Source organism: Protopterus annectens, chromosome 10.part0 (assembly GCF_019279795.1).
Source record: "Protopterus annectens isolate FY-2018-M chromosome 10.part0, PAN1.0, whole genome shotgun sequence".
In the NCBI taxonomy this organism is placed as follows: Eukaryota; Metazoa; Chordata; order Ceratodontiformes; family Protopteridae; genus Protopterus; species Protopterus annectens.
In genome coordinates this window covers 119,486,226-119,507,694 of record NC_056744.1, presented here as the reverse complement: position 1 = coordinate 119,507,694, position 21,469 = coordinate 119,486,226, and the positions used below count along the sequence as shown (strand labels likewise).

Sequence of the window (21,469 nt, the reverse complement as noted above, 5' to 3'; positions counted from 1 at the left end):
TAGAATCAGATTAGCAGTGTAACTGAAGGCTTGGGTATCTGTCTACAGACCCTGTAGAGCTAAACCAGTCCAACAAATTAAGTACCTGGATACTAAAATCTCTACTGTAAATGCATACTACAGTAGAGGGCTTTTTAGCTTGTTTGGGAATCCCACAGTGTTCCCCATTCTCCTTAACACCTTCAGTTTCACAGGCTATATCTGTTCCCATCTTGGCTGCATCTGTTTCACTGTTCAGATTAGCCATGCTTTAAGGTACCTGATGATCCATTACTTAGTTATTTTGAATGTATTCTGTGAAATATTAATTCTGCAAAGTACAGATCTTTAGGTTATTATGTGCTAAAATATCAAAAATGTTGGTGGTATATTAAGTGCACATTTTAAATTATTTTGCAAAGGTATTTGCTACAGTCATTAGGAGCATTATTTTGCTAACTTATCAATCAGTTTGCCTTCTCCTTTTCAGTTTGGTTCAAAAAAAGTAATCCATCATCTCACCTGTGTACCATTTATGTCTATTTTTAGCAGTGCAGCATGGGGGGGGGGGGGTGCTGCACTCCTGAATGTGTCATCCTTAAAATGAGATGTTAAACTTAGGCCCCATCTACTTGAGTTGGTGGTAGCTCTGGTAAATGTACAAGATCCCACAGCACCTATCAAAAAGAATAGTTCTTTATTTAAAAATCATAATATACATGTATATACATTATTTACAATTATATACAATTGCTTTACATATTTTTCTTTACATTTTTACATTTTTAATCGCCCCACTGTTTTTCCATAGCCAAAATCATATCTTTTTTCAGAATTTCTGACAATGACCATTTTCCATTAAATCTTATTTTGTTTACCCTCTGATTCCAAATAATCCATATCATACAAAACAACTTTTTATCCACATCTTTTTATTTTACATTTTCATAGTACCCATATTCTGTCTTATCCATATTTACACTTTTCAGTCCCTTTATACTTTCTTTTTCATATATTTTTTCCACAATTGATTCACTCTATCAGACTTCATAAGCACATGTTCTATGGTTTCCACCTCTCCACAATATATAAAAATTCTTTCCTTTGTCTTCTTATATGGCATATTCACCTTTACTGGAAGCTTATTCATGGATAATCTCCATAAAAATGTGTACATTCAGGATATTTCACACATCTATTCATTCTTACTTTAGCAGCTTTTATTTTTATTTTTCCTAATGGAAAGATACAATAAAACTTCATTATAGATTCATACCATTCATTCCTATCCTTTTTTGTATTATTTATATCAATCTTCCATAGTAATATTTTATCTTGATATGTTATCATTTCAGTATTCATCATACTTCTATTTCTTTTAAGTTGTTCAAGTTTCTCCCACATATCTCTATATTTTTCTTTTATTACATCTACTACCAATTGTCTTTGTTTTTCTTTCATCCAAGCCGGTACTTTATATAAATTCAGTGATGTTATATGTGCAATTTGATTTATTAAAGCCAATCCTCCTTCTTTTCTCGCAACATATAGAATTCCTCTTTTGATTGGGTTTAATCTTGAACCCCATAAAAAGGCAAACCATATAGATAGTAATTCTTTTTCAAATTCACTTGGCATCAAAGATACACTTGCCAAATGAACTAATTTTCCTAATATTACTGAATTAAGTAAATATGCTTTTTTCCTGTATGTAAGTTTGAATGTTCACTAGAACAAACAAATGTGGCTTATTTATTTAACATGTTCTTCTATTGTGTTAATCTTTGTTGTTCATTACCAAACTTTAGTCCTAGAAGTTGTCTCTTCCTTATTAAGTTGAATACCTTCTGTTATACTTGAAAATCCCAGTTATTTACTTTTTCCTCATTAATACTCAAACCTAATACTTTTCATTTCTTTCTAAGTGTCTTAATAGCTGTTTTCATCCCTTCTTCATATCTTCATATTTAATCACTAATACTAAATCATCTGCAAAAGAAAACACTGGTGGGATCTGTATTATTTCTGTTGTATAATGTCTAGCTTCCTTTACTTCATTGATTGTTATGATCATACTACTTACTTGACATCATTGTTTTATGCCACTTTTAATTTCTATTTTCTCACTTAACCAACCATTAACCACTAATTTTACTTTGTTTTTATTTTACACTGATACTAAAGCATTAATTATTTTACTTAAGTCATATTCTTCTAAAATCTCCCGTTATACTGCATGCTGTATTTTATCAAATGCTTTACTAATGTCTCCTATTAAAATGTTAGCTTCTACTTTTCTTATTGTTACATCTTCTACTATTCCTCTTGTAATTATTACAAGTTCTTGACCTCCTTTCCCATTTGTTCCAAAAATTGTTTAATTCACTAACTTATTTACTTTGCCTTCTATTTTATTTTGTATTATCTTCATAAATATCTTATAATCAACATTGTTTAACAGTATAAGTCTCTAATTCTTTTTATCTGTTTTGTCTCCCTTCTTCCATATGAACTTCATTGCACCATACATATTTTCTCATCTTGTATACCTTGTTTTAACCATTCATTAAAAACCTCCAATAGGTATTTTTTGCCATTTATTCATTTTTTGTACATCAAATAATCAATTCCATCTGTTCCTGTAACAGCTCCTAGGCTTGCTGTTTTTAAAACTTTTTTCACTTCTAACGTAGTTTTTTTTTTCATTTCCTCATTATCTTCTTATTTTTAAGTTCCATTTATGTTTTCTTTTATTTTCATTTCTAACAAATGTTTTCATAATATAATTTCTTATTACTTGCATTATTTTTTCGTGTCTTCACTATATTTCCTTCCTCATCTCTTAACCCTCTTATTCTGTATTTTTACCATCTTAGATAGGGCACTACTTCCTCTTTTTTCCCTTATAAAAGGCATATTTGTTTAAACAACAATCTTTTCTTGATTCATTTAATATATATTTTTCTTTTTCTATAAATCCTTCTTTTTTACTTATTATATCTCTAAAGATTTGATTACTGATGTCTTTATATTTACAACTATCTTGTTTTCTTTTTGTCCGTTGTCATTCCAAAACTTCTTTTTTATATTTCTGTTTTAAAGCTATCCACCAGTTTGCCCAATCTTTGTAAAAGAATTATCATATTATACGATCTAAACATAATTGTAAAATTCTTCTTCTTATATATTTATTTAATTCTCTTCATTTATTCTTTTAATGCCTCAACCTATCTTTATATATCCTTCCTTATCTTGAACTTCTCCCCAAATTGCTACATGATCCAAAAAACTGTAATTTTTATACCTTTATGAAATACTGTTAAGGCTTTCTCATAGTATAAAATAGTTTCTGTTTTCAAATTACCTGTTTCATATGTCCACTGTTTATTATTTCATAGATACCTTTTACTACTTTTTATTATTTCCGAAATAACTTTAACATCTGCTCCTTATTTTCTTCTATGCCTTAAATCACAGGTAAATCTCCAACAAATATAATTTGCATATTGACACTAACATAATCAAGAATTTTCCTAAATATAATTTCCCTTTTTGTATAACGTGCATATAATGCCACAGTTCTGTATACTTGATTGTTCCATTTTATATCCATTTTAACACTCTTCCTAATATTGCTAATGTAAAGTCTAAAATGCCAATATTTTATTTGCTTAGAATTGTTATTCCTGAACATTTTTCCTCTCCTATATTCCATGTTACTTTTCCTTCCCATAATTCATTTACTTGTAGTCTCTCTTCTTCTGTCAGAATTTTTATATCTGTTAGTATTATGATATCCATGTGCAATAATCTACACTGTTCTAGTACCCCTAATCTTCTTTTGCGTATTTTATTCTTCATCCTTTTCTTTTCTTGTTTTCTCCTAATTGTATATCTTTATATTTATGTTTTCTGTATTTTATTCTTTTTCCAATAGAATTTCTTTTGCTTTTAATTTGCATCCATTTATCTTCTCTTTCTTTACTCAAATTGCTTATTTCTTCTTCTTTTTTTGTTTCTTCCCTTTGTGCTTTCCTTTATTTCCACCATTGTACCTTCCTCATTTTCCTTTTGAAACTTTTCTATGTTGTCTTGTATCACAACCTCATTTACTTTAGCTTCCTTCCTTTCCTGTGTATTTTTTTTCTTTTGCATCGCAATCCATCCATGAATGTCCTACCATTTTATATTTAATACATTTTAGTTCACACATTTTTGCTTCTTGGCTGACTTTACCACAAATAAATATTTTCTTTTATCACAATTATTAATTAAATGGTCATTTTTGCCACAGAAAAAAAACATGTCTTTGGTTGTCCCCAGTATCTCACCAAACCCCTGTTCTCTTCCACATTAATTATACTAGGCACCTGTATTATTTTTTCATTTTGCACTTGCAGTATAATTCCACATTCCCAACCCCCAGCCCATAAACCTCTGTTGTCATAAATCTTTGTAATGTCCATTACTTCTCTGCACACATTCTTAACGTAGTATCTTAAAGTGTCTCTTTCAACCTCTGTACAAAATTGTATGCACATTCTCTTTTTTGCTTATCTATTAAATGCCTGTGTAACGTATAAGTTCCAAGGACTATCATTCCTTTTTTTTCATATTGCTCTAAGAATTTCTCCATATACTGTGCTTTTTTGAAAAAATGTCACCAAAAGAGTCTTTATTAATACAAATAAATGCTCTTGCCTCTGTGGGTTCAATACCCAGTGGTGATAAGACACACTCTTGTATTTCATGCCTGTCAAGCTCTTTTTCTGTTTTACTAGTTATTCTTACACAATGTTTTTTCTCACTTACATTTTCGTTTCATCTTTTCTTTCACCTTCTCTTACAGTTTGTAAATATGATTTTTTTTTCTGTCTTTATTTCTTGTACTTCCTCCTCTTGTATTCTATCCATTATTTTGCCCCCCCCCCCCCAATACTGCCTTTTTTTCTTTCTGGTTCACTTTGTTCAGTTAACTCCTTTAAATATACATCCCACAACCCCCTGACTGAAGAGTTGTAACAACATACACTTGAGTTATAGGTTCTGTTGCAAACAGGTTTTGCTGAAATAATTCCTCTGAATCTATTTTGCACTCTTCAGACACTTTTTCCTGCCCTTGAACAAGCTCTCCTGCCTTTTCGTTCATCTTCTTTCCATTCTCCTTGCTCCGTTTAGCACCTGACTTATCTTTTGCTGCATTTAATCTGTCTGCTGTTTGACCAACAGTTATAGTCATTCCCAACACCTTTGAAACACCTTCTTCGTCCTCCATGTTCATTTTTCGATTTCCTGTTTTTCTGAGCCGCCTATGCACCAGGACTGGAAGACATGAAGTGTAACATCCCAATGTGTCTCCATATGCTGATGAGGAGGGGAAGTTCCCTGTTGCCCTGGCTAAATTTCCCTTAGTAGTATAAGTACAGTCTCAGGTCTCCCCTGAAAAGAGGCTACTAGCCTAGTGTGACTAACCCAGTCAACAAAGGATACATAAACAAATAAATAAATATAATAAAATAAAATGTTACTGAAGTAAATTTATCTGGTGGCATATTAGAATCGTGAACAACATTCTTTACATTTCTGTGGTCTGAACTGCAGATACTATTTTTAGACATTTTAATGGTACACTGTCATGGTAAACGAGCAGATGTTTTTTAATTACCTACTAATTTGGTGATAAATTGTTTTGCTTTTAATGCTCATGATTACTCACAACTGATAGGTTCAGCTTACTAAAAATAAAATGAAAATTCTCTCATCTCTTTTTGCAGGATCTTAGATATTTTTTGTCAGAAAAGACAGGACGAGGCCTCCTGAAAGAAGGCTGGCGGGATACACAAGATCCAATTATGTGCTCCTATAAACTAGTGACAGTCAAATTTGAAGTCTGGGGGCTCCAGACAAGAGTAGAACAGTTTGTACACAAGGTGAGTGGAAGATCATGTTGGCACTGTGTATGATATGGTATTCGTCGACTACTGAAATGCTGTTCATATCCAATACTATTTTAATATTTAATGAAATATGGTTGTATTCATTTTTAGTTAATCATTTTTCTGATTATCTGCCAGGTGGCCATTTTATCACTGTCTGTGCAGTGAATGAATTAACTTAATGAGTGGTTATTGGTCATAATGGTTTAGAGGCAAGAATGTGTAAGTCACAGATGAAAATTAATTTAGCAGGAACCAGATCACTGTCACATTGCCATTGACCTATGTTCATAATGGAGTTCAGATCACTGGGTGTGAGTCAGAAGGACAGACCTTTTCTGAACGTGCAAACATTACAGTGGCAGTATATGTCATTCCTTTTTATTATTTTTGTGGATATATAATAATTTAAGTAGGAAAATTAGAAATTAAAAAATATATATTAGTAAAGAAGGATACTCTTAGTCTGGTTTGTGCAATTTCTCTTAGCTGTGTAACTAGACAGTGCTCTGCTCAGTAACCAAAGAAAGTGCATTTTCCTTCATTTTCTGTGCACAGACATTTGCAGACCTTTCCCCTACTTAGCTGCAGTGGTAAATAGGAAATAAAGTCAGGAGACATCTCTAAGAAAAGATAGATGTACCTCCACAGCTGTCCCTGATTTTGCCAAGTATCCCTGATTTGCCTCATATTTTTGCCATCATAAAATTGTTGATTTTCTGGTAAATCAGTGGAGATTACAGTCAGCAGGTAATGACACTTTAGACTTTCATACTTTGTATTGTTGAGAAAATACCTTGATGCAAAACCTGTTGTTCTGTTAACTTTTTAACTGAAAATATTTAAACATGGTCTGTGATTTTGGACCTTTGTCTCCCATCTCACTATTTTTATCCAGAATTCTTGGATAAATAATTTGAGAGGTATGAAGAAGGGCAGTGGGACTTCAGTGAAATGGCCTAAGGTGGGCTTCAAAAACACCATGACAATGTAAAATTACTTGTATGATAGAGCATCTCAAGTTGCCCCAAAGATGATTTACTTGTTTTTTTTTTTTGTTTGTTTTTGTTTTTTTTTATTTTATTTTTTTTTTATAATGAATAACATTATTCTGCAAAGAGGATAATTCTGTCTATGTCGATGAGTTCAGTCTTAGTAAAAGTTAAGAATGCCTTATCTCTGGCCAGGTACATCTCCTTTTAGAATAATTATTTAGAAGAGAAAACATTAATAGTCTTCAGTGTCTATCATTCTGGACTTGTGCAGTTCCCTATGGTTATGTATCCTTTGGCCCTCCCACTCTCCTCTGAATATACCATCAAGCCCTGTCCCTTATTAACCCCTTTATTTCTTCCATATTCTGTAATCCTAGGACAGTGGTAGAGGTAAGCAGGAGCTAGGGAATATGGCCATCATCTAGCAGTGGTTAGGAGAAGTATTGTGTGCTCCAACAACCTCTCTCTGTATGGTAGAACAGTACCTCCTACTCTGGAATTTGTACAAGTGCACAGTCCACATTTACAGGTCCTTTCACTGTGCTCTTAAGTGGACTTACTCTCCCCAGTGATTTATGTTTATGTGATACATTACCACCCCCACCCCACCCCCCACTCAGTGACCCTGGATGGGTTAGTCATTCTTGAGATGATGATTCCCATCCATTCTTAGCTGGCTGCTCCAACACTTGGGCTGTCCTCCTCTACACAGGACCAGCCCTCACCCAAATGACCATTGATTTCATGGGCCAAGAGTTGTGTATTCCCAGGCTATGTAAGAGGCCTACAGCTAATTTCTTCCCACATGGCTAACCCAGTCCCCCATTCATTCCCCATTGACCAAGGTCAGGTGCTAGAGAGTAGGACAGATTACTGCTCTTATGAAGCAACTTACCTCTTTCATGATGACACACCCTCCCTCTTGGTAGATGTAGGAGTTATATCAACAAATATAAATAAATATATAAATAAATAAATAAATATTATGGCTGCCCTGCCACAGGAATCATGCCTCTGTATGCTTCCTCAGCTATGTGAATTCCAAATGGATAACACATACTCACACTATCATGCTGGATGGATCCAAAAACCTAGTAATTCCACTATAAGTCACCACAGGGGCGAGCCAGTGCTGCCTAACTCCCTCTAAGATGGGCGAGCTAGCAGTGGCTTTGCACACTCATCCTCCACAAACACTTCCATCAGGTAATCAAACTCAAGTCACCTTGACTAAAGTCAGGGCTTTATCCCTGTATGGCAGTGCAGCTGTACCCAGGCTGCTATTTGAACCTGGAACTTCTGGGGCATAGTCAAAGCCAAAAACTGTATAATGTAGTGGTGGCTTTCTTAAAAAAAAAAAAACTCTATTCTATGGTGCCTGCTTTCTGTGTCATTGTTTCTTTAATCGCCTCTTTCTTCCTCAGTAAAATGGAAAAATGTGAACATTTACAGCATATACAAAAGCTTTAGAAGGTCATGGCACACACTGGGTACCCATGAGTTTTCTGTTGCTGAATGATCTGTCCCAATACTACCACTAGGAGGCAGTCTAATTCATGGCACTGTCCAGCACTCTTTCAGAAACACGATCATCCTTCTCCTTGCCTGTTCTGATGGTTTATTCTTGTTTCAAAATCACAGTCCTTGGTGCTGTACAGTGCAGTACCATCTCACTCTCTCCGTCTCTCTCTCTCTCTCTCTCTCTGTCTCTCTCTCAGTGTTTGGTGTAGCCAGAGCTGGTAGTGGTGGCAGAAAGACAGCCATGTTAATAACCTTCTATGTTAAAAAAAAATCCCTGTCAGAAGCAAAATGCCCAAATCAACATTTTTATAGGATAAACATTAATTCTTTACCTCACTTTCTGTGTGAACTACATTTCCTCTTCAGAAAAAATCATGCAAAAAATATTGCTAATGTCAGAATACTGTTCACAGTGTGAGCAGTCTGTCTTCAGTAGTATAATGCAGGCAAACATCACATGCAACAAATAAAAAGCAAAAAGTCAGAAGAATGTTGTAGGCAGAATACAAAAATGTGAAGAAACTGCAGAATACAATAAGTGCTGCCAGATCCACCACATTAGCAAGCTTCCAGCAGCAAAACCATTTTAGCAAGTTATATATATATATATATATATATATATATATATATATATATATATATATATATATATATGCTTATTCAACATTTCATTCAATAAAATGAAGTTTAATGTCTAAAATACTTATGTCCAAGGTGAGGAAAAAAGCTTGCTGAGGTAAAAGTTTTGATAGGATAAACAGATAAAAAAGTAACAGTAGTAGCATATACCATATTGTGTTGTAGTGTATAGGTTAATAGGTTCATAGGTTCATACTAGGCTATCTGCCCTAGGGCATTTATAAGCCTAGCCAGAGTATGTTTGGCTTTTGCCACCCATTTTAAATTAATTTTGCTATGCCCTTTTTCGAAGTTAGTATACTGTGCCTCTGTCTAACAGTGACACAGAAGTGATACCCGGGGTAAACCTATGATCTCCCATCCATTCATCAAGATTCCTCTTGAAGAGAGTCAATGAGGGACTCTGCCTAACCTGGACTGGGATTTTATTCCAGAGTGAAGGGTGCCTCTGGGTTATGAATCTGTCCCTCCAGCATGTCCTATTTATTTCAGTGCTGAGGTTCAAGTCTCTCGAGCGTGTATCTCGATGGGATTTGGATTTTTTGAGGTGCAGCATGTCCCTTAATTCCGGGTTGGACATGGCTTTATACGTCAGGCACAGGTTGCCTCTGAGCAGGCGGTATGCCACTGAGTAGAGCTGGAGTTTCTTTAACCGGGCAGCATATGGCATCTGTTTGAGCCCTTTGATCCTCTTGGTGAGGTACTTTTGGGGTCTTTCCAGTTGCTGCAGGTGTTTGGTAAGGTACATCCCAAAGGGGCATTGTACTCGATTATGGGCCTGATGAGGGATGAGTAAAGAGGCACGATGACCTCCCCTAATCTAGATGTGAATCCCTTCATGATTAGGTGGGCTATATAAAATGTTTTTCTAACCACTTTGGCCACGTGGTTGTCAAATGAGAGATTGCTATCAACTTGGGTCCCCAGGTCCCTAATTACTTCTTCTGTACTTAATGGATTGCCACCTATGTGGTAATTTGTGGGCACTTTGTTTTTGCCAAAGGGATGACTATACACTTTTGGCGTTTAGCTTGAGGCCATGGCTCTGGCACCAGTTGTCTGTTTCTATGAGGCCCTTTTGGAGGATGCTTGTGTCGGCTGGAGAGTCGATTATGGCGCCCAGTTTGCAGTCATCTGCGAACTTGGTCAGCCACAGTCCTTCTGTGTTGGCCTGTACCTCCGAGAAATATATACCGAAAAAGAGATGTCCCAGGACTGAGCCTTGTGGGACGCCACTTGTAACTGGTTTGGAGTCTGACATGGCTCCAGCAATTCTAACCATGTGGGTTCTGTCCTTGAGCCAGTTTGCAACCCATCTAGTGACATAGGGGTTTATATTTAAGTTGGTGAGCTTATCTATAATGCCCGAGTGGGGTATTGTATCGAAGGCTTTTGCGAGGTCCAGGTAGGCTGTGTGGACCACCTTCCCTTCATCAATGGCCTTGGTGACTGTTTCAAAGAAGTTGACCAGGTTTAAGAGGCAGGATCTGCCCTTAACAAAGCCAAACTGGGTAGGAACCAGTGTCTGTAGGTCCCCAATATCTTTATTTATGAGGTCCATGATGATCCTTTCCATAGCTTTGCAGACCAAGCTAGTCAGGCTTATGGGGCGATAGTTTCCAGGGTCCGTTGAGGCACCACCTTTGTGGAGAGGGAACACTGTTGCTGTACGCCACTCTTTGGGTACATATCCTGTAGTAAGGCTGAGATTGAACAGTAGTTTTATGTTTGGGTTTAGCTCTTCTTGGAGTTCATGTAGGATGCAACCCGGGACACTGTCTGGTCCCATTGATGCTGTGTTTTTTGCTTTGGAGAGGGCGGCTCTTACCTGAGCATCTGAGATGTCAGGGGGGCAGCACTCTGCTGGGATAGATATTTGCCCTTTTGGTGGGGAGGGGGGGGAGAAGTTTGCGCTGAACCTGTCAGCTAGGATGTTGGCAATGTCTGTGGGTTCGGTGTTTTTTTTGTCATTTTGGATTAATTCTGAGCATATCTGGGAATTCCCACCCAGGTTCCTAACATAACTAAAGAAAGCCTTGTGATTATCCTTAGTGTCCTGTGCAATTTTTCTCTTGAAGCTGGCCTTAGACGATTTTATGAGTGCCCTTAGTTTTTTGCTAATACTGATCAGAGATGTCTTCCCTTTTTGGGATTTTGCTCTGTCATGCAGTAGCTTCCTCCTTCTATTGTATAGTTTGTTTATGGCTGGGGTCCACCAGACAGGACGTCTGCCTTTGGAGGATTGGGTCTTGGTTTTATTTGGGATTGCATGATCCATGCATTCCTGAAGGTGTTCATAGAATGCATTTATAAAGGATTCTGCGGTCTGGGCCGTATTTTCCACAGGCCCGGGGGCTTTGAAGGATTCCACCTCGATTTTGAGGAGTGTGAAATTTGCTTTAGAGAGGTTTTTCACTGTGGTTTTCTGGGCAGGGGGTGGGGTCGGGATGTGAATATCCAGTGAGATCAGTTTATGGTCTGATCTTACCAGTGAGGGATACACTTCTGGTCTGGAGCATAGAGTCCCCATGTTGGTGATGATCAGGTTCAGTATGTTTTCCCCTCTTGTGGGAGTGGTAACAAGTTGTTCCATAGCATTTGACTTTATGAATTCTAGGAACCTTTGGGCTAGGGTGTTGGAGCTAGAGTAATGCTCCCAGTCTATGTTTGGGTAGTTAAAGTCGCCCAATATAATGGTGTTTGGAGAGACCTTCATATTTTCCAGTGTTCTCAGGAAGGCCGAGTGGGGTTCCTGAGTTTGGGAGGTTGGACTGCAGCAGGCTATAAACTGGAAGGCAGTTTTACCCACTGTTAGTTGCACATGGATAGTCTCTGATGCTTCGTGCTTTGCCACCAACCTGGAGGTGTGGGTATCTTTGATGAATATCGATACTCCCCCTCCTTTTGTGGTTCGGTCCAAGTTTTGGGGCCGAAAAGCATGGTATGAGGTATAACCTGGTAGTGCTGGGGTGCTCTCGGGAGCCCTGAACCAGGTTTCTGTTACTGCACAGATATCGATGTTCTCCATGCTAAGGAGAGTTTCAAGTGCGTGCATCTTGAGGTTTAGACTTCTGGTGTTGAGTAGCATTACTCTTAGTTTCTTATCCCTTGTGATACCTATGGAGGTGGGTTTGTCTTTTGAGCCTTGCCTAAAAGGCACTATGGGGGTAGCAAGAGCCTTTGCCAATATCCGAAAGCCCAGGGGTGACAGGTGCAAGCCGTCCCTAGCGAAGCATCGTGGCTTGTCGAGCATATCATCCCAGGCTGACAGGCATTGGATCCCCTTTGAATGACACCAGTACTTAAGCCAATTGTTGAAATTGATCATCTTGTCTTCATATTGTGGCATCATTCTTGGTGAGGGTAAGATGCTACTCAAGGTCAGGGTCATACCGGCCTGGGCTACATGCTCAGAGAGCTCCTCTATGTCTCTTTTCATGTAGTCCAGGGAGGTATGTCTCAGGCCATTCACACCAGCATGGACAATGACCGAGTCATATTTGTACTTGCCTTGGAGTGACCTGAGTGCTTGTGTTATGTGGAGGATCCTAGTGCCCGACAGGCTGCTCACCGTGACCTTCTCCTTGTTCAGCCTGGTGAGCGGGACGTCAGTGTTCCTGACGATAGAGTCACCTATTACAAGTGTATCAGGTGTGTTGTTTAGCCTTAAGGACTGTGACTGTTCGGCACACTGGCTTTGTGAGATATGTGTTGCACGTGTTTTGTTTTGGGGTAGCGGTTGCTTGGGTGTCTGCTTTGGAGGTCTCTGCTGCTTAGCCAGATCTTTATTTAGAGCCTCTGAGTATGTTTTTGTTTGATTATGTGTTTGGTTTGTTGTCATGGTAGGTCTATGTGAGACTGGAATTGTAGTGAGCGTGGTTTCCTTCTCCTCCTGACTGGTTATGCCAGTACTGAGTTGAGAGAGCTTAGCCTCCAGTTTGGCTATATGGTTGCATCTCTCATATGTGTTGGAATTTGTTTGGAGGAGGAGAGGGTTGTCTGTGTACATGATGCAGTTGTAACATTGCCTCAAGATTCCCAGGTTTACCAGCTGGACCGGAGAGGAGATTGACAACTGTCCTTTGGACATGCTAGAATAATACTGGGAATTCCTTTATAATTGAAAACAAGGGCCAATGGGGAGTGAGGGTGTAGTGCTTTTAATTTTTAGTGCTGACTTATATAATTGCTTTGGTGAGCAAGTGCCAGGTAACTTAAGTGCAATGTGTTACAGGTAACTTAAATGCAAAAACGACAAACAGAAACTTTCTTTCAAGTGAAACAAAGAAATAAGTACAGTAAGCAATGCAGATATCACTAGGGATCCACAGAAGTACTGAGAAGCCGTGTTTTAGGTGGAATTAGCGTTCCAGGGAAATAACAAGCAAACAAACAACAAGCATACAAACAAAGCTAGATTCAGTAGGCCTGGATCTAGTCAATGCTACAGCAAACAAGGTGTACCAATTTCAGTAAGAAACAGTTCAAATATGCAGGCACTATAAACCTTTAACCAGAAATTCCCAGCTCAGAAGGGCAGAGTCCAGCCTCTCCTCCCACAAGAGTGCAGACCACGAACCTTCTTAATGTAAAATAACTGGCCTGAAGCCCAAGTGCAAAAACCAGAACTAATACACTTTAGGAATAACAGACACTGAGCTCTCAATCAGCAGTTCCCAACTTAGAAGGATGAAAGCTACCTGTCCTGCCACCACAGTGCATGCCACAAACCTTCCTAATGTAAAACAACTGGTCTGAGGCCCAAGTGCTTAATCCAAAAGACTTAGAATGATAGCTACACTTTAATCAAGTTACTACCAAGCAGTAATAAATACAACTGGATACTTTAAATAATGTCTGGATTAGTGCTCAAGTTATACAAACAAAGCTAGATTCAGCAGGCCTGGATGTAGTCTATGCTACAGCAAACAAGGTGTACCAATTTCAGTAAGAAGCAGTTCAGATATGCATGCACTATAAGCCTTTAACCAGAAATTCCCAGCTCAGAAGGGCAGAGTCCAGCCTCTCCTCCCACAAGAGTGCAGACCACGAACCCTCTTAATGTAAAATAACTGGCCTGAAAGCCCAAGTGCTTAAACCAGAATTAATACACTTTTAGAATAACAGACACTGAGCCCTCAATCAGCAGTTCCCAACTTAGAAGGATGTAAGCTACCTGTTCTGCCACTACAGTGCAGACCACAAACCCTCTCAATGTAAAACAACTGCTCTGAAGCCCAAGTGTTGAAACTAAAAGGCTTAGAATGAGTTACACCAAGCAGTAATAAATACAATTGAGTACTTTTAAGATGACACAAAAGCAAAATAAAGTAGGAAGAAACACAAGTACAGTAAAAGCAGATGAATTTTTTTTTTCCAGAAAAGTAGCAAAAGTAGTAGTAAATACAATTCTCATGCAGTGCAAGCTGGCACACTTGAATATGTAGCAATATTAGTCCACACACAGTTTGAAAAAATGTAATTAAATTAAAAAGGACTAAAAGCAAGTGCAGAAAGGGTTAATTAGGTAGAATGTGGTAAAGAGATGGGCCTGGGGGAGTGTCTTAGATCAAATCTACAGTAGGGTGGGCACTGCAAAAGCCACCAAATTTAAACTACAAACAAGAACTGGGAGGGGGTTTGGGGAAAAACAGTTTCAACACAGATGTGAGGAATGTGAAAATTATAAAGCCAAAAATATATACTGTTCTCTCTCTCTCTCTCTCTATATATATATATATATATATATATATACAACAGATATCTAAGCAAACAATTTAGCTCTATAATACAGAATAATACAGAAAAGTATACTCAGCTCTATATATTTGCAGATAGTTCTGTAAGGCTGTCTCTCAAACTAAGGTTCCAGTGTGAATGCAGATTGTTAATTAGCAGGACACACAACACTAGCTCAATTATATAGCTGAAGACAGGGCAGGAAATGAGGGGGGGGGGGGAGTTTCAACACAGATGTGAGGAATGTGCAAATTATAAAGCCAAAAAATATATACTGTTCGTTCTCTCTCTCTCTATATATATATATATATACAACAGATATCTAAGCAAACAATTTAGCTCTATAATACAGAATAATACAGAAAAGTGTACTCAGCTCTATATATTTGCAGATAGTTCTGCAAGGCTGTCTCTCAAACTAAGGTTCCAGTTTGAATGCAGATTGTTAATCATTATCTAATGTGTTGTGCAAGTAGGGGGTACATGACAGCTGTTTGAGAACTTTCTTTGAGTCTTGATATTGGGAAACAAACTCCATGAAAGTAGTTTTCATTGAACCTGGAATTTGTCCTTTTTCTCACTGTTGTTCAACTATGGAGTTGGGACATATATGTTATGGGAGCTTGCTCTCCTTGCAAGTACACTCATCCATCTACCTACTTAACTGAATAAACTACTTGAAAAGGTATCTTTATTCCTCCCGCAGGGAGGGCATCAGAGAGAGAGAGAGAGAGAGAGAGAGAGTCTCCTTGGTCTGCTAGCTGAAGTGATTTTAACTGAGAAAAGAAAAATGGAATTGTGGGAACAATACGTGCAGAGGAGGAATGAGGTTTAAAAGAAAGCAGATGTGAATGAGTTATGTAAAATGTGACTAACAATGACTGGATAGACTATAAGTGATGTATAATGTTTGCAACTAAAATTATGTCATTTATATAAATGTATGATTGCCTAATTTTGTAAGTGATAATGTAATAAAGATGTTTCTTGTTTTAAAAAAGTGATTTTATGTGGACTAATCCTTTATACTCTGTTTCTTGTTAGTCCTGTCACCCTCTTGTCAGAGGTGGGATACCACACCTGACTCAAGCTTTCTGGATTGCATTGTTTTCATGATCAATTTGTCCTGTACCACAGCAACTAAGGGAAGTTTCATGCCATACTGACCAGATTAAAAAAAAATGAGGCTAAGGTCACCCCCAAAATTTAGTTGACCTACTCACTTGCTTAATCTTAACATCTAGACCTTTTGCAAAGCCAATGTACCATTGCACAATTCATTCAACCTTTCTTTTCCTTTGCAGTTTATCAAATAAAACATATTGCTCTGTCTGTTCAGCTTTCATTTGGGGAAATGTTGAATGTTGCTCTAGATCATTGCCCATGTATATTATTCAGTTGAACTCAAGTAATGCTTTTTTAACCACAAATATTTAAAATGATGACAAGATGGACACAAATCAGTTTTTGTTTCCTCAAAGTGCTGTGTAAGAAGTAAACAACATTGAAATTATAAAACATTTAGTTACAGTGGCTGGATTTCTACCTGCAGTACTTTTGACCCAGATTCAGGGACAGACTATGTTGTCAACGGACCAGCTGAAGTTCTAGAAGAGTAAACATTTACAGAGAATGATTATTCCCAGCAATAACCACTGCTCCAGGTCAAACTGCAGACACCACTAAATGCATGCTGTCATCCAGAAAATGTCCTACCAGGAGGGCCAGTCTTAGCGTTCTTCCTTTTCCCTAGATTTTCCACCATTTTTAAGTTTGCCTCATGTAATGTTGTATTTAGTTTAGTGGCAGTAAAGTGAAACTGGTAGAAAGAATGAGCAAGACTGTCATCCTTGAGGTTAACTGATTAGCTGCTACAAGCAGAACTGCAGAAAATGTAAAGAAAAATAGGAATGTCTGGTATTTCAACTGGCAAAGCCTTAGTCAAACACTGATGTCTGATAATCCTATCAGTACTGGACAGGGCCCAAAATGTGGTATGTATTGAAATATGCATAAATAACTTAAATGTCTTTCTGCCTTTTTCATGATGGGCTCTGCCCAGCTGAGAGCCTGTCGTGAGTGGGCCAGATCTATTCACACTGTTTATGCTAGAAAGGCATCAGACTCATGCATTTACTGCTTATATGGAGTAAATATTAAAAATGTATGAAATCCAGAGATGACGGATTGTTTGATGTACTGATATTACATTAAGACAGTCAAACAGTGCAAAGAATGAAGTGGTCCATTGGGTTTTTAGGTCCTGGAAATAATGCATTTCAAATGACCCACATATCACACAACAGAGCTATTTGTATTGTGCTTCATCAATATATTTTAAATGTTTATCTCTGACATCTTTCTGCATAATGTATTGGGATGGAAAAGCAAATGAGGTTGCATGCTAAACTTTTTCATTGTTTTTCTCAAAAAAATATTCCCAAATATTATACTTTTGAAAAAGTTCACTAGTTAATAAATATATATCTGTACAAGCTCATTAATTTGTACCCTAGCATACTTATAGTTAATCTAAATGCAGTAGCACAAATGTAAACCATAAAATACATAAATAATTACATTTAATGATTCCATCTGAACCTTTCTTTAAAAATACATTTGTTTGCATTCAATATCCATTACTGTAATAAGGTACATGCTATAAGGTCTTTAAGGTAACTGTACCATATCATAGTAAGCGTCGTTGTTAATGATAATGGAGGCTATCATCTCCTTTCCATGGCATATTTCTAGCATAGTAACACATTTTGAAGTACACTGTTTCTTTTATAAGACATGAAGTAGACTTTGCTACTGTGTACCAGTGCCTATTTTCCAATAACTGATCTTCATCACTGATGCAGAAGTTAAAAAGGCTAGAACGGCTAGCTTTGAGTTCTGTTTCATATACATACGCAGTGCTTGCACTCCTTCGAGTAGATCATCGCTCGTGCTTACACCTGCTGTTTGCCTTTGCCTTTTGTGCAAGATGCACCAGGTTCAAGCCTGAGATATTCATTTATATATCTGGCAGTTGGTATAGAGTGTTAGCTGTGACCTGTAGTTCCTATGATACAAGGTTTGATTCCCTCATCCCTCATTTGCCTATTGTGTGACTTTGAGCAAGTCAGATAACCAGACATTGCTCCTGGGTTGCCCATGAAAAGGGTCATGCTATCCAGTGGGTCTACATGGTTAACAAATGGGTATTATTAGTATTAGTATTATTATTATTACTATTATTTTTTTGTGGTAGTGGTAGTATGTACATACTGAGTACCTGCACTCCACGAAATAAATCATGACCCGTGCAAAATATACAACAAAGTGCCTGTACTCCATGGTGTAAATCATGACTCATGCTTACCCCTGCTTTGTATACTTACCCAGTGCCAGCACAACACGGTGTGAATCACTTGCACTTACCACCCTACTTCATATATGTACAGAGTGCCTGCACTCCATGGTTTAAATCGTTACTTGCAGTTACCCCCCTCCTTCATATATGCAGAGTGTGCCTGCTATCCATGCTGTAAATCATTAGTTGTGCTTACCTTCCTTCATATACAGTGCAGTGTCTGCACTCCACGATGTAAACCTTCACTAGTGCTTATCCCTGTTTCATATACATACATAAATAGTGCTGCACTCCATGTTGTAAATCATTGCTTCTTCTTACATCCTTCTTTGTGTAGATACACAGTGCCTGCATCCTGTGGTGTAAATCATTATTTGTGCCAACTTCCTTCTTCATATAGATACACAGTGCCTACATTCCTTGGTGTAAATCATGACTTGCGCTTACCTCTTTCTTCATATAGCTATATAGTTTCTGCATTCCATGGTGTAAATCATCACTTATGCTTTCCTCCTTCTTCATATAGCTACACAGTGCCTACATTCCATCGTGTAAATCATCACTTGCACTTACCTCTTTCTTCATATAGATATATAGTTCCTGCATTCCGTGGTGTAAATCATCACTTCTGCCTACCTCCCTCTTCATATAAATACACAGTGACTGCATTCCGTGGTGTAAATCATCACTAGTGCCTACCTCCTTATTCATATACATACACAGTGCCAACATTCCATGGTATAAATCATAACTTACGCTTACTTCCTTCTTCATATAGCTACACAGTGCCTGCATTCCATGGTGTAAATCATCACTTGTGCTTACCTCTTTCTTTGTATAGCTATATAGCGGTTGCATTCCGTGGTGTAAATTATCACTTGTGCTTACCTCCTTATTCATATACGTACACAGTGCCAACATTCCGAGGTGTAAATCATCACTTGTGCTTACCTTCTTCTTTATATAGATACACAGTGCCTGCATTCCGTGGTGTGAATCACCACTTGTGCTTACCTCTTTCTTCATAAAAATACATAGTGCCTGCATGCTGTGGTGTAAATCATCACTTGTGCTTATCTCCTTCTTCATATACATACACAGTGCCTGCTTTCCATGGTGTAAATCCTCACTTGTGCCTACCACCATCTTCATATAGATACACAGTGACTGCATTATGTGGTGTAAATCATCACTAGTGTCTACATCCTTATTCATATACATACACAGTGCCAACATTCCGTGGTGTAAATCATCACTTACGCTTACTTCCTTCTTCATATAGCTACACATTGCGTGCATTCCATGATGTAAATCATCACTTGTGCTTACCTCTTTTTTTTTGTACACCTATATAGTGGTTGCATTCTGTAGTGTAAATCATCGCTTGTGCTTACCTTCTTCTTTATATATATATATATATATATATAGTGCTTGCATTCCGTGGTGTAAATCATCACTTGTGCTTACTTCCTTCTTCATATAGCTATACAATTCCTGCATTCTGTGGTGCAAATCATCACTTGTGCTTACCTCTTTCTTCATATAGCTATACAGTGCCTGCATTCCATGCTGTAAATCATCACTAGTGTGTACCTCCTTATTCATATAGATACACAGTGCCAACATTCCGTGGTGTAAATCATCACTTACGCTTACTTCCTTCTTCATATAGCTACACATTGCGTGCATTCCATGGTGTAAATCATCACTTGTGCTTACCTCTTTTTTTTTGTACACCTATATAGTGGTTGCATTCTGTAGTGTAAATCATCACTTGTGCTTACCTTCTTCTTTATATATATATAGTGCTTGCATTCCGTGGTGTAAATCATCACTTGTGCTTACTTCCTTCTTCATATAGCTATACAATTCCTGCATTCTGTGGTGCAAATCATCACTTGTGCTTACCTCTTTCTTCATATAGCTATACAGTACCTGCATTCCATGCTGTAAATCATCACTAGTGTGTACCTCCTTATTCATATAGATACACAGTGACTATATTTCGTGGTGTAAATCATCACTTGCACTTACCTCCTTCTTCATATTGATATACAGTGTCTGCATTCCGTGGTGTAAATCATCACTGGTGCTTACCTCCTTCTTCATATGGATACACAGTGCCTACATTCCTTGGTGTAAATCATCACTTGTTATTACCTCTTTCTTCATATAAATACACAGTGCCTGCATTCCATGGTGTAAATCATCACTAGTGCCTACCCTATGTCCTTATTCATATAGGTACACAGTGACTACATTCTGTGGTGTAAATCATCACTTGTGCCTACCTCCTTCTTCATATAGACACACAGTCCCTTCATTCTGTGGTGTAAATCATCACTTGTGCTTTCCTCCTTTTTCATACAGATATATGGGCAGATTCAGTAAACCCTACCCAGTCCACTAAGACTGTTTGTGTGTCCCGCCGCAGTGCAGACACAGTAGCACACTGTTTTGTACTCACTAAGCGGCTCTACACAGTGTGTTGATCTGTGCAACTACAGTAAACACAGTTGCGTGCTAATTACAGAATAAGCAGCTGAACTGTATGCTAATTAACCAATCCCAAGTGGCAGAGCTATTCAGCAAGCTATAAAGTAGCTGTGTAGACAGACTCATTGCTGGTTTTCCTTGCAAATTCTAAAACCTATTGGAATACAGCCACAGAAAGAAGTCAACACAGAAAGAATGTTAAGGGCTGCTGTTGCTTTAATTCATGTATAGAATTTTCAGACCATATTTAACTTATTACATTCTTCATGAGGTAGGAAGTTGTAGAGCACTACATGGTGGATAGAGAAACACTACAGGAACTTTACATCCTCTGTCATCCTCAATTCAGAGCCAGGGCAAACCGAAGGGAACCCGTACCAGTGGAGACAAAGGTATGTGTAGCACTTAGAATTATAGCTACAGTAACCATTCAGAGTCCAACAGGGGACATGCTGGGGGTGTCACAGGCATCAGCATCCAGGATGCTCCATCAATTCTTGAATGCTATGCTCCAACATACCAGTGACCACATATATTTCTCCATACTCCTGAGGACAGGGCCACAAATATACAGGAGTTCTGTCCTGTAGCACACTATCCTGAAGTACTGAGTGTACTAGATTGTACACATATAGAAATTAAGGCACCACCTGGGGAACAGGGAAGGCTCTACATAAGTAGAACGGGCTTCCACTCTGTTAACTGATAATTCATCTGTAATGCTAGGGAAATCATCCTGAATGCGTGTGCTGGTAACCCAAGCAGTTACCACAACTCACATGTCTGGCACACCTCCCAACTGTATC

General features: G+C 37.9%; 1 protein-coding gene across 2 annotated transcripts in view; it reads left to right on the top strand.

Moving 5' to 3' along the window:
• Positions 1 to 21,469, top strand: part of PITPNC1 (phosphatidylinositol transfer protein cytoplasmic 1) — a 2,469,295-nt gene that overhangs the window by 2,195,971 nt on the left and 251,855 nt on the right. For both annotated transcript variants that reach the window (XM_044085091.1, XM_044085092.1), the window contains exon 7: positions 5,754 to 5,909. In XM_044085091.1, coding sequence (XP_043941026.1) covers positions 5,754 to 5,909 — 156 coding nt within the window. The remainder of the gene's footprint in view (positions 1 to 5,753; positions 5,910 to 21,469) is intronic.